The 14,487-nt window shown below is 34.9% G+C and overlaps 1 protein-coding gene across 2 annotated transcripts; it reads right to left on the reverse strand.

Annotated features, from left to right (window-relative positions):
* Positions 1-4,944: 4,944 nt before the first annotated feature.
* LOC110709450 (L-aspartate oxidase, chloroplastic-like) lies at positions 4,945-11,361 on the reverse strand. 2 transcript variants are annotated; one of them, XM_021887664.1, is made up of 8 exons: positions 11,243-11,361; positions 10,570-10,712; positions 9,388-9,742; positions 7,556-7,798; positions 6,750-6,806; positions 6,591-6,671; positions 6,386-6,447; positions 4,945-6,294 (listed from the first exon to the last, which is right to left on the reverse strand). In XM_021887664.1, the coding sequence occupies exons 2-8, from the start codon at positions 10,701-10,703 to the stop codon at positions 5,280-5,282; spliced, it is 1,947 nt and encodes a 648-aa protein (XP_021743356.1). In that variant the 5' UTR covers positions 10,704-10,712; positions 11,243-11,361; the 3' UTR covers positions 4,945-5,279. The 2 variants fall into 2 exon arrangements, with proteins under 2 accessions (XP_021743356.1, XP_021743357.1); XM_021887665.1 differs by lacking the exon at positions 11,243-11,361 and adding an exon at positions 10,878-10,974.
* Positions 11,362-14,487: the final 3,126 nt, after the last annotated feature.

A 14,487-nucleotide genomic window follows, 5' to 3' on the forward strand; every position in this document is an offset into this window, starting at 1 on the left:
TTCCTCTTTGGGTCCTTAACACTCGGTCCATTACCTTGGTCTCTTCTTCTTCACCAAGCCCTTAATCTCCGATTTGATTGCTCCAACATGGTCTTGGGCTACGAAATATGGTCATATGAATACGATCCTACTCCAATGCTCGTAGGGGCTCAAATAAGTCCGGGAAAATGCTCCAAATCCGCAATTTCCTATAAAATAATACCAAGACTACGAAAACACTAGAAAACGCATATTAGTAATAAAAGTGGCTCCATAGAGCCAAAAATACTCCTAAATGACCAAGGTATGGGGGTAAAATATTATATAAAATATACATATCAGTCCCCCTTTGTGAACCAAAGCGACATAACCAAACATTCAGTCTTACTCCGACTTAACTTAAACCCTCTAGATTCCAACCTTTCCCACCATTACTCCAATTTAGCGTTAACCTCATCTTTAGTTTCATCCACCAAAATGATATCATCCGCAAACAATACACTTGTTGACACATCCCGATACATATCCTTAATTGGACCACATACCTTCGTGGAATACCTTTCTTCAACATTGCCCAGATTTAGTTTAATATGCGGAAGAGATTAGTTGACCAAATAGGAAGGAATATACATCAATAAATAGAAATTCACTCATGACTTTATGTTCAATAACATAATTATTACGAAGTATATTTTTCATATAAAAATTGTGCGATGCATCATTAGGATCCAAAAACCAGAGTATTTAATGAAAACAAATAAATAAATAAATAAATAAGGTTAATGGGTGTGTGTACAATGAGTGAGTTTTTGAGAGAGTGTATATGGTACACATGGATATACTAGTTGATATTTTTTTAACGTAAAATATAGACACATCACATGCCATACATGCATGACACCAACGCAAAATATGTGTGTGTGGAGGCGTGTTGTGTGTGAATGCACCCAAAATTGTTTGATATCGTCAAGACGGGTAGTTTTTATAAACAAGATTTGACTCTATATTTGTTAGATACTCCATATAAAGGGTATTCCGTGTATGATATAAATATATAACGGTATTATAAGTTAAGAGGATTGTTGGTTGTTGAGTATATGCTTTAACTTCATTTTTTCAATATTAAAGTTAAGATTTTAGAAATTAAAAAATTATATTATTTAATTTTTTTTTCATTTGCAAAAGCTACATATTTAATACATGCATATATCTTGTAACTATACACATCAAAAATTCATATATTGGACCTTAAGTTGAAATCTGATTTAAAAAAAAAAAAAAAAAAAAAAAAAAAAAAAAAAAAAAAAGAGGAGTCATGGTGCGTTATCACGACAATAACAAGATTAATATAGCATAACAATTGAGTTGTGAATGCTAAGCTTTAATTGAACAAGTTATAAAATTATAAAACGATAAAGTTTCGAAACAAAAAACTTTCAATTTTATTCATAGATTTCCCGTAAGAAATGTGTAAATTTTGGCATCCATACAAACAAAGCAACATTATTCTTAACATTATTTGTATGGATTAGTTTTGGGCTTTGGGCCCTTTTGGCAATCTCTGGGTTAATCTCCTTCATCTTCTCATTACATAAGACCAAAATACCCTGCACCTCTTCCATTGACATATCTTCCATTTTCATTGTCCCTCGAATGAGTAATGTGCACAAGATTTCTATCCTGACTCTCACAAGATCGCTCATAAGGTTTGAACGTTAGCGTTTGCCTCAGACATGGTAGTTCTGAATTAGAGTGTTTGTAAGAAGGATGTGATTTGAGATTCACTTAAATATATTAGCCTATTTATAGAGGTTCAACTAATGTTAAGAAACTATTTGAATATTTTATATTTTCATGACATTTTCAATGTAATAAATGTAAAAAAAAAAAAAAAATAACTGTTGTAAAATTTCCCTATATTGCTCAACAATATGTTGGAAAAATATCATTATGGATTTCTTACCAAAATTTGAATATCATCACTTAACAAATAACGTGTAAGACTACATACCTTTTTTCATAAATTGATGAAACGAAATTATTTATATTGATTAAAACTTATTTTTCCTATAATACGCGCAATAGGAACGAAAAAAAAAAATTCTAGTTAGTCTCCCCATCCATTTTTTTCTCTGCCATGTCTTAAACCTTAAGGTTTTTTGTTTTAGGGTTTTTGTTGTGTCCCGTGGGAGAGTTACAACACCAAGACTAATTCGCTTGACGCCTTGTACCAAAAACAAATGGAAGCTTCTGTTGTTCAGAAATCCGCCTCCAACGATCAAGATAGTATCGGACGAGGAGATAAACAGAAAGTAAAAGTGGAAAGTAAAAGGTCGTTTTCTTGGTTTTCGAGGAAGTGTATTAAATGATGTTGTAATATTTGATGAATAGTGAATCCTATCCCACTGTCACAAATGTGCATTATTTATAAGAGTGTGGGATTACGTACCCCCTTAGGTCATTTTAACCTAGGTAAATGGGATGCGTCGTTTTTACGGCTCCTCGGAATTTGGACCTAAAAGATGTCATTTCCTCAATGACGATGGGTGCCACGTGTCATGCGCTGGTTGGCTCATTTTGAGTGTGGGCCTAGGGTGACACGTGTCACCTTTTGATTGGGCCACGTGTCTAGGGTAATTTTTACCCTAAACATTTGCCCCTTATAGAGGTGACGTGGTTGTGCATGTGGCACTTGTAACACTTGTCAGGCGCGTGGCTAGGGGACCATTATTTTAACCGGTTACCTTCCTCTGATTTTACTGATCTGCTTGGTTTTGCCTCTCTATAAATAGGAGTTTTCAACCCCACCCCACCCCCCCCTCACTTCTTACATTTTCAAAAAGTCTAGAGAGAGAATTTGAGAGCTTTCGTAGAGAGATATTTGACCGAGCCACCGTCTATGATCGCCACTTGTTAATAGTCGTCTAACACTTTACAAATTTCAAGCTTATTTATTTTTCAAGGTAACAGTCTCTCTCCATTTTTTTCTATATTTATCTTTCGTCTATGCCATTTTCCTTTGCATTGTTTCAAATGGTTTTACAAACACACACGACACGGCCTAGGATAGTTGTCAGCCGGTTTCTAGGGATTTTGGGGAGGTGAGAGTCAGGGTGGGGGAGGAGGAGATGAGCTGGTCGCCGACATCGGGGGAGTGGGTCTTTATACTGACAGGAGAATGGGGTGGCGCCGGCAGATGGTAGGGGGCTGGCTACTGATGGACCAGTGAAGGAGGGTGGTATGGTTTTTTTAAAAAATAATTTAAGTATTAAAAAATTGAAAAAACTAACCATAGTTAATAAACTTAATAGCAATTTTTCTGTGTGGCTGGCCATACTTTTACTTATTCAAAGGTTACTTGTAGGGGTTACTTATTCAGAGGTTACTTATTGTAGGGTTTACTTACTCAAGGGTTACTTGTAGGGGTTACTTATTCAGGGGTTACTTATAGGAACTACTTGTAGGGGTTATTTAATCAAACGATTAGCGCGTTTTCTATGTGAGAGTAACCTCTGATCGACCGGGTAACCCTTGAATAAGTAACCCCTATAATTTACCCCTGACCAAACGAGTAACCCTTGAATAAGTAACCCTACAAGTAACCCCTGACCAAACGGTAACCCTCTATAAGTAACCCCGGCCACACTGTGTGGCCAGCCACATACAAAAAATTGTGTAATTTTAATGAAAACATTTATTCTCTTTGGTAATCAATAATATAAGGTTGTCAAAGATAATAGATCTTTTGCAATTCACCAAAGAGAAATATAAAAAGTTCGATATGTGTCAACTATGTGTAATACAATATACATGTATATTCACACAATTCGTAAATTTATATATTATTTCTGTTTCAGGTTATTTGCAACGATTAGGCATTTTCTACTCGCACTTTATGTCAAATCGTTACAAATAATATGAAAATAGAGGTAGTATAATTTAATATAATTTATTTCGTTTCATATCTTATTAACTAAATTATATTTGAACTCTAATATTCATGCATTGCATAGGCTTAAAATTAGTATATATATTAGGAAAAATTGTCGGGAATAATCCGACCTTTGCCTCATTCGCCCAAAATAATCACACTTTTCGATTATTTTTTAATAATTCGACCTTTATACCCAATCCGTTAAAAATGGTCCCAATCGGTCATGTAACTAACAAGTTACTTAATACGTGTCGACCTATGATTTGTTAAAAAATAAAAATAAAATAAATTTTATAAAAAAAAAAAGGATAATTTTTTTTAAAGAAAAAAAAAATTAATTATTTACAAAACCACCCACAGCCCAAGCGGCCTTTCCCTGCCGCCTAACTCCCCTACCCCGTGGCTCCGGCCACCCAGACCTCCAACCCCAGCGCTAGCACCAGCGTTGGCGTCACGGTCGATCCCCCTCACATAAACCACCAACCCGCCTCCCTTACACACGAAAACCCAGGCAGCGCCGCTTAAAGCACTGGCGAGCCATAAAACAATTCCCCACCCTTGAAAACCCCATATCAATCTCGACTTCGACACCTCTCCCCTTCCCCGTTCTGATTCCGCTGGTCGATTGCCTGACTCCCCTACGCCGTGGGATTCAGACCCCTCTTCCTTCAACAACCCCGTTTTTTGGGATTTGGGTTGGTGGGATTTCGAAGGAGTTTTGGAATTGGTTGGGGTGGTTCTGATCGGCGCAGTCAGTTTTGGGCTGGGAGTGGCTTTTTGGTCCGGTGGGGATGGTGGTGGCTGAAGTAGATTGGCTTAGGTGGTGCCCGTGGTGGTGGTTTTTTTTTTAATTAGATTTTACTTTTTTTTAACTCTGATTAATTTTTTGTTTTTTTTGTTATTTTTTTTTTTACCAATCATGTGGTGACACGTGTAAATTAAAGTTAAAAAAAAAAATAAAAATTACCTACTCACCGGTAACAGGTCACTTGGGGCCATTTTAAGAAGATTGGCATTAATGGTGGGATTATTTTAGGCTGATGAGGCAAAAGGTTGGATTTTAGCTTACAATTTTTCCTATATATAAATAAAAACATTGGAAATTCTCTGTATAATCATGCAAATATACTTTCATAAAAAACAGTGTAATAATTTTCTTAATGAAATACATTTTTGTTTTGTACTAAATTATTTTTATTTTGTAAATCATTAGAAAAGTGTATTTATATGTTTTTTTTATTAATTTATATAAATGAATTTATTTACATTTGATTTGAACAAATTCCTAGATTAGTCACTGCCTCACAAAATTACATATAAGCTCATCATCAATTATCACCTACCAAATGAGCCATAAGAGTTAATACTATAGGCAGATTGACTGCTGATGAAGTTGCCTCGAACTCCATGTAGTGTTGATGTGTGAGGAAGGCCAAATAATGGTTGGGAGCCTTTTGCTTTCCACTAGATGAGGGAAATCAGTGGTATAGTGAAGGCCACGGCTTTCAGTTCTTGATAAAGCACTGCTAACTACCAACTTGGCACAACAAAAGAGATTCCTCATTTCACAAGCTTCAAGTCCAACCATTGTTGGCTTCCATCCATGTTGAAACAAGTATTCCTCCCATTTAACTTCCAACCTGGCGATTTTCTGCTCTGCAGTCGTTAGTCTAGCTGTGGACCTTACAATTCCAACATATGTCCACATAACGGCTTGCAGTTCTTTCCTAATTTCTTTTGTCTTAGTTATGAGTTTTCCAAGTACATCATCACCAAGTGATGTAGCAACCATTGGTTTTGCCCACCTATCAGAAGCATTTAAATTGAGTTTTGAGTTACACATATGGTCTATTGCAGGCTGCACAGCTCTTCTTGCAAAAACTAAGGCTTCGAGTAATGAATTACTTGCGAGCCGATTAGCTCCATGCAAGCCTGTGCAAGCAACCTCTCCTGCAACGTAGAGGCCTGTCACATTTGTTTCCCCTTGGAGCCCAGCTCGAACTCCTCCACACATGTAATGAGCAGCAGGGACCACAGGAATTGGGTGTCGTGTTATGTCAAGGCCAAACTTGAGACATTCAGCTGCAATGTTAGGAAAATGAGAAAGGATTTCATCCTGTGGTTTGTGACTAATGTCAAGGAGAACGTATTTCTCATTTCGCTTTTTCAATTGATCATCTATACTTCTTGCAACCACATCTCTCGGTGCAAGCTCCATTCTCTCGTCATACAGAGGCATAAATCTTTCCATGTCCGAATTGTAAAGGATCCCTCCATCTCCCCTCACAGCTTCTGTTATAAGAAATGCATTTTCTCGGGCCTTCACTGGTGATACAGGAAGGCCTTCATCTGCTAAGGCTGTTGGGTGAAACTGAACAAACCTTGGTGAAAAAAAAAAAAAGAACTACAAATTAGTATAATCAGATAAAATATTCAAGGTCAAAAAGTGGAAGCGACATCAGAATTTCTTACTCCATATTTGCGATTACGGCTTGGGCTCGATGGGCCATAGCAACTCCGTCTCCAGTTGCTACCTACATTTATTTTTAGTCAGATGAAAGAAATTGTCTATGAAGATAGACAAGTATCTCATATAACAACACAAGCAGTAAAAGAGACTATGCCTTCCAAAAAATGGATCCCCTTATGAAGGATATAACTGTAAAGCAACTAATACCAGAGGATTTGTCGTGGTTGGGTAGATATGACCAGCACCACCAGATGCAAGTAAAGTCACTTTTGATAGAAATCGCACCACCTGGTATTGGTAAGGATAATCAATAACAAGGATGAACTACTCTCAATACAAAAAGTGAGCATATAAAATTTCAATTACCTCCAGTGTTTCAGTATTTAAAGTGTCAACACCATGACAAGCAGTGTTGGAACCATCCTGAAAGAACAACTACTCATTAGTCTAGTTTCAGACACTTTCTTTATTTTATATTCTATATAAGAAGTGCTTTTGGTAAGAATATGAGTGGATAATAGTATACGTAGTATATTATATTAGACATCTGACTATTCAAAATGAAGTACGGTTTTAACTTTTCACAAGACTGCTGTGCATAACACCTTTTATAAAGTTCACAAGCAACGACACTCAATGATGAAAGCTAAACTAAAAGTTATGCCCCACATAAAGTTTGCAACTCTATCAGTTCTAGCCTGCTTAAATTGAATATTTTCTTATTTGTTTGTGCATGTTGGAGGTGAAGGGTGGGGATGAGCGGGGCGGAGGGTGGAAGTTCCATTGTATGTCTGTGTAACAATGTGTGCAAATGTATCCAAAACTCCAAAACTCCAAACCACCAACAGTTAGTTCACTTTCATCCTTAATTCCTTTCTGAAAAAACCTGTAAGTACATTTCTATTAATTAAACCCCTTAGTGAAAAGTGAAACTATGTCCACCAAAATGACCACAATTTTAGCCAAAGATTTTGCAATTTTAGGTAATAATATCATCAGACTAAGTTAATGGATGACATAGATTCACATAATGCAATCATTATGAGCCAAGAGACAGGCAGTGTAATCAAGAACAATCCAATTTAAAATAACTTCTTATGGTTCTTTCATCTAGGAATTAGGATGCTAAACCATAAAGGGTAGTGAACGGAAAGACAAATGCAGAATTTAACCTGGGAAGTCAATAGATCGATAGCAAAATGGTGTTGAAACAAGAAAATGTTAGGGTCCCTGACAGCCGCTTCTAATAGTGCCCTCTCTATTTCCCTTCCAGTCATATCAGCCGCATGAACAATTCTGCGATGGGAATGCCCACCCTCCCTAGCTAGGTGCAAATTTCCATCATCGCCATGATCAAAGGATGCTCCGATTGCAATAAGTTCTCTAATTCTTTCTGGGCCTTCAGTGCATACCACCTGAACAAAACCAAACAAGTTTAGCATAAGCTCAATAATGACCTTAAGAGTTCATACTTCATAGTATTGGAAACTATAGAAAATTACTAGTTGATCCATTACAGACAGGGAAGAAAAATGTTTTGTCTGCAACAAGAACATAAAAACATCGATATGAACTATGGGCTATTTAATGGCTTCACGATGATCATAGATATTAGAAATCATGTGAGCATCTGCATGAACTTTTTAAAAATGAAGTTATGACCTATAGCCTTCACAGATCACAGGTAATATTGTTGAGGCAATAATACAACCGTAAGGAAAACAACGAAAGATGGAAAAAGACTTTTCATGTCCCCAAATATACAAGCCAATCAGGCCTGCACTACTTGAACAATATTCTACCTCCAAGGTTCTTGTGATACTTGAGTTTAAAAAAAGCTGTCTGTACCAAATTAAAATGAAAGGACTTCATGTAAACAGTTTGATTCCAACGAGCTGAAAATAAAAGAGAGCCAGAAATATATGGTAAATATTCAAGTATTCAACTACAGAACTGACACAATACATATATATTGTTTACAACCAACGACTTTAATGCCAAAAAATGAAAATATAATAGATCATGAAAGGCAATACACACGGAGAAAATTAGATAGCAACTGCTCTGTGTCCATGTTCACCATTTTTTATCTCTTCTTTCACTGTTTGGCTCCTTTAAACTGTATCCTTGATCCACGGTCAGCTAAAGTTTGATTGACTAATTAGAAATTACTAAGAGGTGAATCACGTGACCTGCTGATTAATCTTGTTTGATCTATTTGGTTATGTTGACCTTGGGAGACAATGGTGTCTGTGAAGCTGTGAACTAAAAAGGCTTTATATAGCCATAGTAAGTACATTGTACATACTACTTTTTTAAAGTTAACGTCTGAATGAGATGGTTCATATTTTAAAAATCAAAATAAATTGTGATTATCCTCTGCAATTGATTCAAACACATGATGGAAGAGCTTCCAACATAATTCCCACAATGTTAGCATATTTCCGTGATGGAAACAATTGCTAGCCAACTACATTTGCTTCATCATCTATGACAAGGCGTACAAGCTACATCTCCAAAATTTTGAGCAGCACACCAAGCACAAATTTGAAAAACATGGGAAAGCACATCACATTCACATACTGTACTCAATTGGATGCCCCAAGAAGGGCAAAACTTCAAAGTAAATGGTATTGTTGATTTAGCAAATACAATTAACCACAATGAACAAGGAAATCTTACAACTTCGGCTATCAATGCAAAACTTGAATGATGATGACAAAAGGAGTATGACAAAAGGAGTAGAATGTGTCTTTCATATGTCAGTTAAAAGATAATTCTTTGTCTTCCCCCCTGCCCTCCCCCCACCCCCCTCTTAACACAACAATCCCTATACTGACATACATGATACATTTTAAGACATTCATAAAGATGCAAAAACAGTAAAAAGGCTAAAGATATATCAGCAGCCATATATAATGGCCCTATGTCACTCAAATCTATTGTGACAGTCTCCACACAGACAATCGCCAATAAGTACTAACAAGGAATGTGTTAAACTTACCCTGACGGTCTCCTCGTTACATAGATGAGCTCCCGCAATAATGGTATCTTGCATGTGACTTTCTACAGAATCCGAAGGAGATAGCACTGCACTAACACCACCTTGAGCATAGTTTGTATTGCTCTCATGAGGTTCAGCCTTGGTTATCACAGCAACAGTTCCATGCTTTGCAACTTCAAGAGCATACCGAAGGCCAGCAACCCCACTTCCAATCACTGCAAAATCAAAATACATCGAGGTTCTATCACTCAAGGATGCAGTTATTGCTGCTAGAGTTTTCCTCTGCTTTCCCAATTTAGTGAATGCAGCATTCTGATGAGGGTAAAACAATCTGGATCCCAAGACTGCACAAGACCTGGAGTAACCAAGAATTCCATAGGCATTAGAAACAAATGAGAGGCTTTTCTATTTCTTATAAGTGGAACAAATATACTGATAAGGGGAATATCCCAGTCTTACTAACGCTATTAGGTATTAGCATTTTTGGTGACAACATAGAGATGCAAATGAAACAGCAACATGAACTGTCAACTAAACGACACCAGAAAGGTATTCACTATAGGCTTAATCCATAAATAATCAAAACTGTGTTAATGGTGTCGTTCTTTGCAGTGTATGAGTATGAATTCTGTTACGGGATCTACAAAAAATCTAGTATACGACTAAATATTGTATAAGATGATCTCACAATCATTTATTACCTTTTCTCATAATAACGTTTAATGTCTCAAAAAGTGAGAGACAACGACTTCACTAAAAACTTTAGGAGTAAACCTAGAGCACAATGCCCATGAAAAACATACAATCTTCAAAACACAAGTTCAAATTGTTTCATACAAGGTGGCAACAAAGCTTCTAAAGTATAAAAACAACACAGATAAATGAAATGATAAATACCACAAGCAAGAGAAGAATCTGTACAATCTGAGCACCTACTACTACATCAAACAAGCAACAAATACAATGTTGTCACCCCGACAAAATCCATGTTAAAATTCACAATTGATCAGTCTCACACACATGAATATTAAAATGCTTAATGATATAACACTGAATCCAATGACTTTAGTAAAACCGCTAATTGACTTATTTGTTTCATCCCAACGGTTTACAATTCATGTATGCAATATTGATCAACATCGAATATTAACAACAACAACAACAACAACAAGAAGATTGTACCATGAAAGCTCTGATCTTGCAGATCCCGAGAATGCGATTCGAGAAACCCTCCAAGTATGATTGTTGACAGATTTTCCTTCAAACAGGGGCTTCTCAGAAAGTACATGTTTACCAATTGTTCCTACTGCTGCCATTTTTACTTCCTAAAAAGTACAAAACCACAATTCAACAACATAATTAATTTCAGAAGTATTTAAACAAATGTATTAAGTCAATAAATACATATTTTGATGTATAATTCAGGAAAATTTGGAACTGAAATTATTCATTCCTTATGCATGTCCTGCATGTCTTGCTTAAGAATTTACCTTTTCTTTTGCAAGCAATTTTTGTGTGAAACGTCTAACATCAACAAATTCCGTATTAAATTAAATTTATTCCATACTTTGAGAGCACTAAAAAAATTAAATTAAAAATTTTTTTGAAAAAAAAATAAAATAAAATAAAATATAAAAAACTCAGCAAAGTCAAATTTAAAACCCAAAAATAAAAAGAATTCAGAAAATTCAAAAATTAAGAAGAGAGAAAAAGAGGGGATTGAAAATTTAGTAGGAAGAAAATTAGAATTTGTAAAAACAAAAAAACTATGCAGTCAACTTAAACAACAAATACATTGAATAAAATTGTGAGAATTATCGGAGATTAAGGCATAAAAATGGGTAAATTGACGAACCTGAAGAGAATTGAGAATGTTTGGAGTGAGAAAGAGAGAGATTGAATTGAATCAAATTGACAGGCTTCAGAATAAGAATATGAATATGAATATGAATATGGGGTACATTTTCTTCTTCTTGTTCAACTTTGTTGAGTATTATTTTATATATTGACTGATACTAATATTACATTATTTGGAACCGCATATAATTCAACCCGATTCTATACGGACTATACCCCATAATCGGCATGGTGTCACCAAGCAAGGCTCATTGGTGGTGAGGTTCTCTTACCCCCATGTCCATGTCCCCGCTTAGAAGTGTCAATTTGAAGGATCGGATCGAATCTGATGAGGTCGGATCAGATCGGGTCAATTTTTAAATTATTGTATTCACGCGAGTCTAATTCTGAATCGGATATTTTTTGACTCGGTTTCGGATCGGGTCGGGCCGAGTCGGGTATTGTTTTGACACCTCTCTCCCCACTCTTTTGGGGTCTTATCTGATAATTTGAGACGGTAAAAATTGTACCATATAAGTCTTGTATAAGGCAGGTTACGTTAATTTATTGTAAAACTATCTATCTGACGATAACTTTAATAATTTAATATTAACTTTTAACTTAGAATGAGTTTGATTGTATTTTAATGTGTAATTTTCTAATGGATATATTATACGAAAGATTATATGATTAATCTAGTGTACATTAAGTATTTTTAAAATGCAATATTTATATTAGAAAAAATGGTAACTTTAAACCGTCTTATAATATGTATAACGCATTTTGTGTGCAGCTGACCACGCCATGTAACCGCTTGTAAAAAAAAACAAAGTAACCCTTATAACAATGACCAAGTAAACATTGTAATTGTGGCCGAGTAACCCTTACAACATTAACGAAGTAACCCTAATTATAACTAGCCACATCGTGTGGCCAACTTGGCGACAACTAGGTATTTTTGTGACACATATGATGCTAAGTAAGCGGTTTTTGAATAGATTTTTTAAGATAAAAATGGTGTACATAATTTTATTATCACTATACTTCTAATATTTCATACATACAAAATTAATCATAACTTTTAATAAATATCCTGTAACTCGGTTTTATTTCCATCATAAAATTGGTTATCAAAAAAATCTTTAAATGAGATCTATTTATAATAAATTTAATTTAGTTAAAAAAAATAATAGAGAATCAGTAAAAATAAATTATAATCAGTAAAAATAATTTTGGTTTGGTAAAGATAATTTCAGTTCAGTAAAAATAATTTCAGTTCAATAACAATGATTTTAAGTCAATTATAATTTAGATATCTATTTACAAACAAAACTACAAAAATGAACATTCAAGACAAAAAGTTTATCCAATAAAATATTCAACAATCCGGGCATCGTTCGGGCACAAAACTACAAAAAGTAAACTATTATATAAATAAGCGATATGATATCGTATGTCTAAATATTCTGCATTATCAAAAGAGATTATATGATCGTATTTTACATTCAGGGATTTGCTAAAATGAGAAATGAGAAAATAAGAAAACCACTAATCCCTTGACACATCATTTTGGTTTAAAATTCAAATTCCCCCTCTTTTTATTCTTAACTTTCTCATATTTTGATAATAACATATATTAGGATATTATTAGCTTTTTCATTTCTCATTCTAGCAATTTCCTTACATTCAAACTAAAAAATTTTAAAATTTTTTATTAACAATTTGAATATCGCCCGGACATAAAATTAGTATATATATATATTACAGGAGGAGGGACATGAATGATATAAAGAGAAGGGTAGCGCCGACTTGAGTTTAGTACAGTAATTTAGAAGTGTTGAAATACGTGCCTGTTTTCAGTCATTATATAATCTTGTGGAAAGAAAAAGAATAGTTGTTCAAGTTGACTACTAACCGTAATTGACAATGACATTGAATATTTCCATCTTTGTTGCTCAACTAGATGGAGTTAGGATGGATGCTGGGTGGCTTTTTTATGGTAGATTGCTATTATTTCTATTTTCTACTTTGGACTTCCACCACTTATTTAAAGGGGAAAAAGTGCATTAAAGTTGCCTACTACTGTTTGGTTGTTCAGATTCGTGGTGGGCTCAGTCGCAAAGAAAAGCCCGCGTATGAAGCATCGTTGTCCTTTTTTTTTTCTTAAGTGTTACACTTAGATTGTTTTTTAAGTGTATTTTTAATTATGATAAACAACTATATTTTAATCTCCCTTTGTTTTATTATAATGGCAACACTTTTCCTTTTACATGTTTTATAATTATTGCAACACACGAGTAACCTCTGACCGACCGAATAACCCCTAATCAAGTAATCCCTGACCGAGTGAGTAACCCCTGATTGATCGAGTAACCCTTGACCAAGTGACCCCAACCATTCTTTCCAATATATATATATATATATATATATATATATATATATATATATATATATATATATATATATATATATATATATATATATATATATATTTGGTTGGCCACACGATGTGGCCAGCCACATACGAAAGTTTGTATTTATTATTTCTCTTTCCCACTAACTTCACGTACATAATTATTTTTCTCTCCTACTAACCCACTTATACTACTTTTTTTTTTTTTTAATTATTCCTCTCTCCTATGAACAATTAAATATATCTCCATTAATTATACTTTATATTATAAAAGTCATTTTGTGGTCTCAACACTATGAATTTCCTATACCTTTGTGCAAGGCATGCTATTGCAATTATATATTATGAAACGAAGGGAGTATTATTTTTATCTCTTCTTATGGTCTACACTCAAATCCACTACATTTTTTTTTAATTTTCTCCCCTCTCTCGTTCCTAACTTTTCAGCAAAGTATAAAGTCCCATTAAAAAAAAAAAAAACAATATTTATAAAGTCCACTATCTTATTTTTCAAAAAAGTATAAACTTCACTATCTTATTTTAATACTCCAAGTCCCCAACTACCACACTTATCTTTTACTTCCTCCGTTCCAATAATATTGCAACAAGGATGAAATTACCCATCCTAATTTGGGCATTTTTACCCAGCCACGTGGACCAGCCAGAGCGTGACACGTGTCGCTCTAGGGAGGGTCCAAACTGGACTTACCGGGGCATGACACGTGGCAATCAGATACCCCAAGGAAATGGCCGCCTTCAGGGCCTAATTCCCGAGAAAGCCGTAAAACGGCGTAGCCCATCATTCCTAGGTCGAAGTGACTTAGGTAAGGGCACAAATCTCAATGACCCTA

Source organism: Chenopodium quinoa, unplaced genomic scaffold, assembly GCF_001683475.1.
Source record: "Chenopodium quinoa cultivar QQ74 unplaced genomic scaffold, ASM168347v1, whole genome shotgun sequence".
NCBI lineage: Eukaryota > Viridiplantae > Streptophyta > Magnoliopsida > Caryophyllales > Amaranthaceae > Chenopodium > Chenopodium quinoa.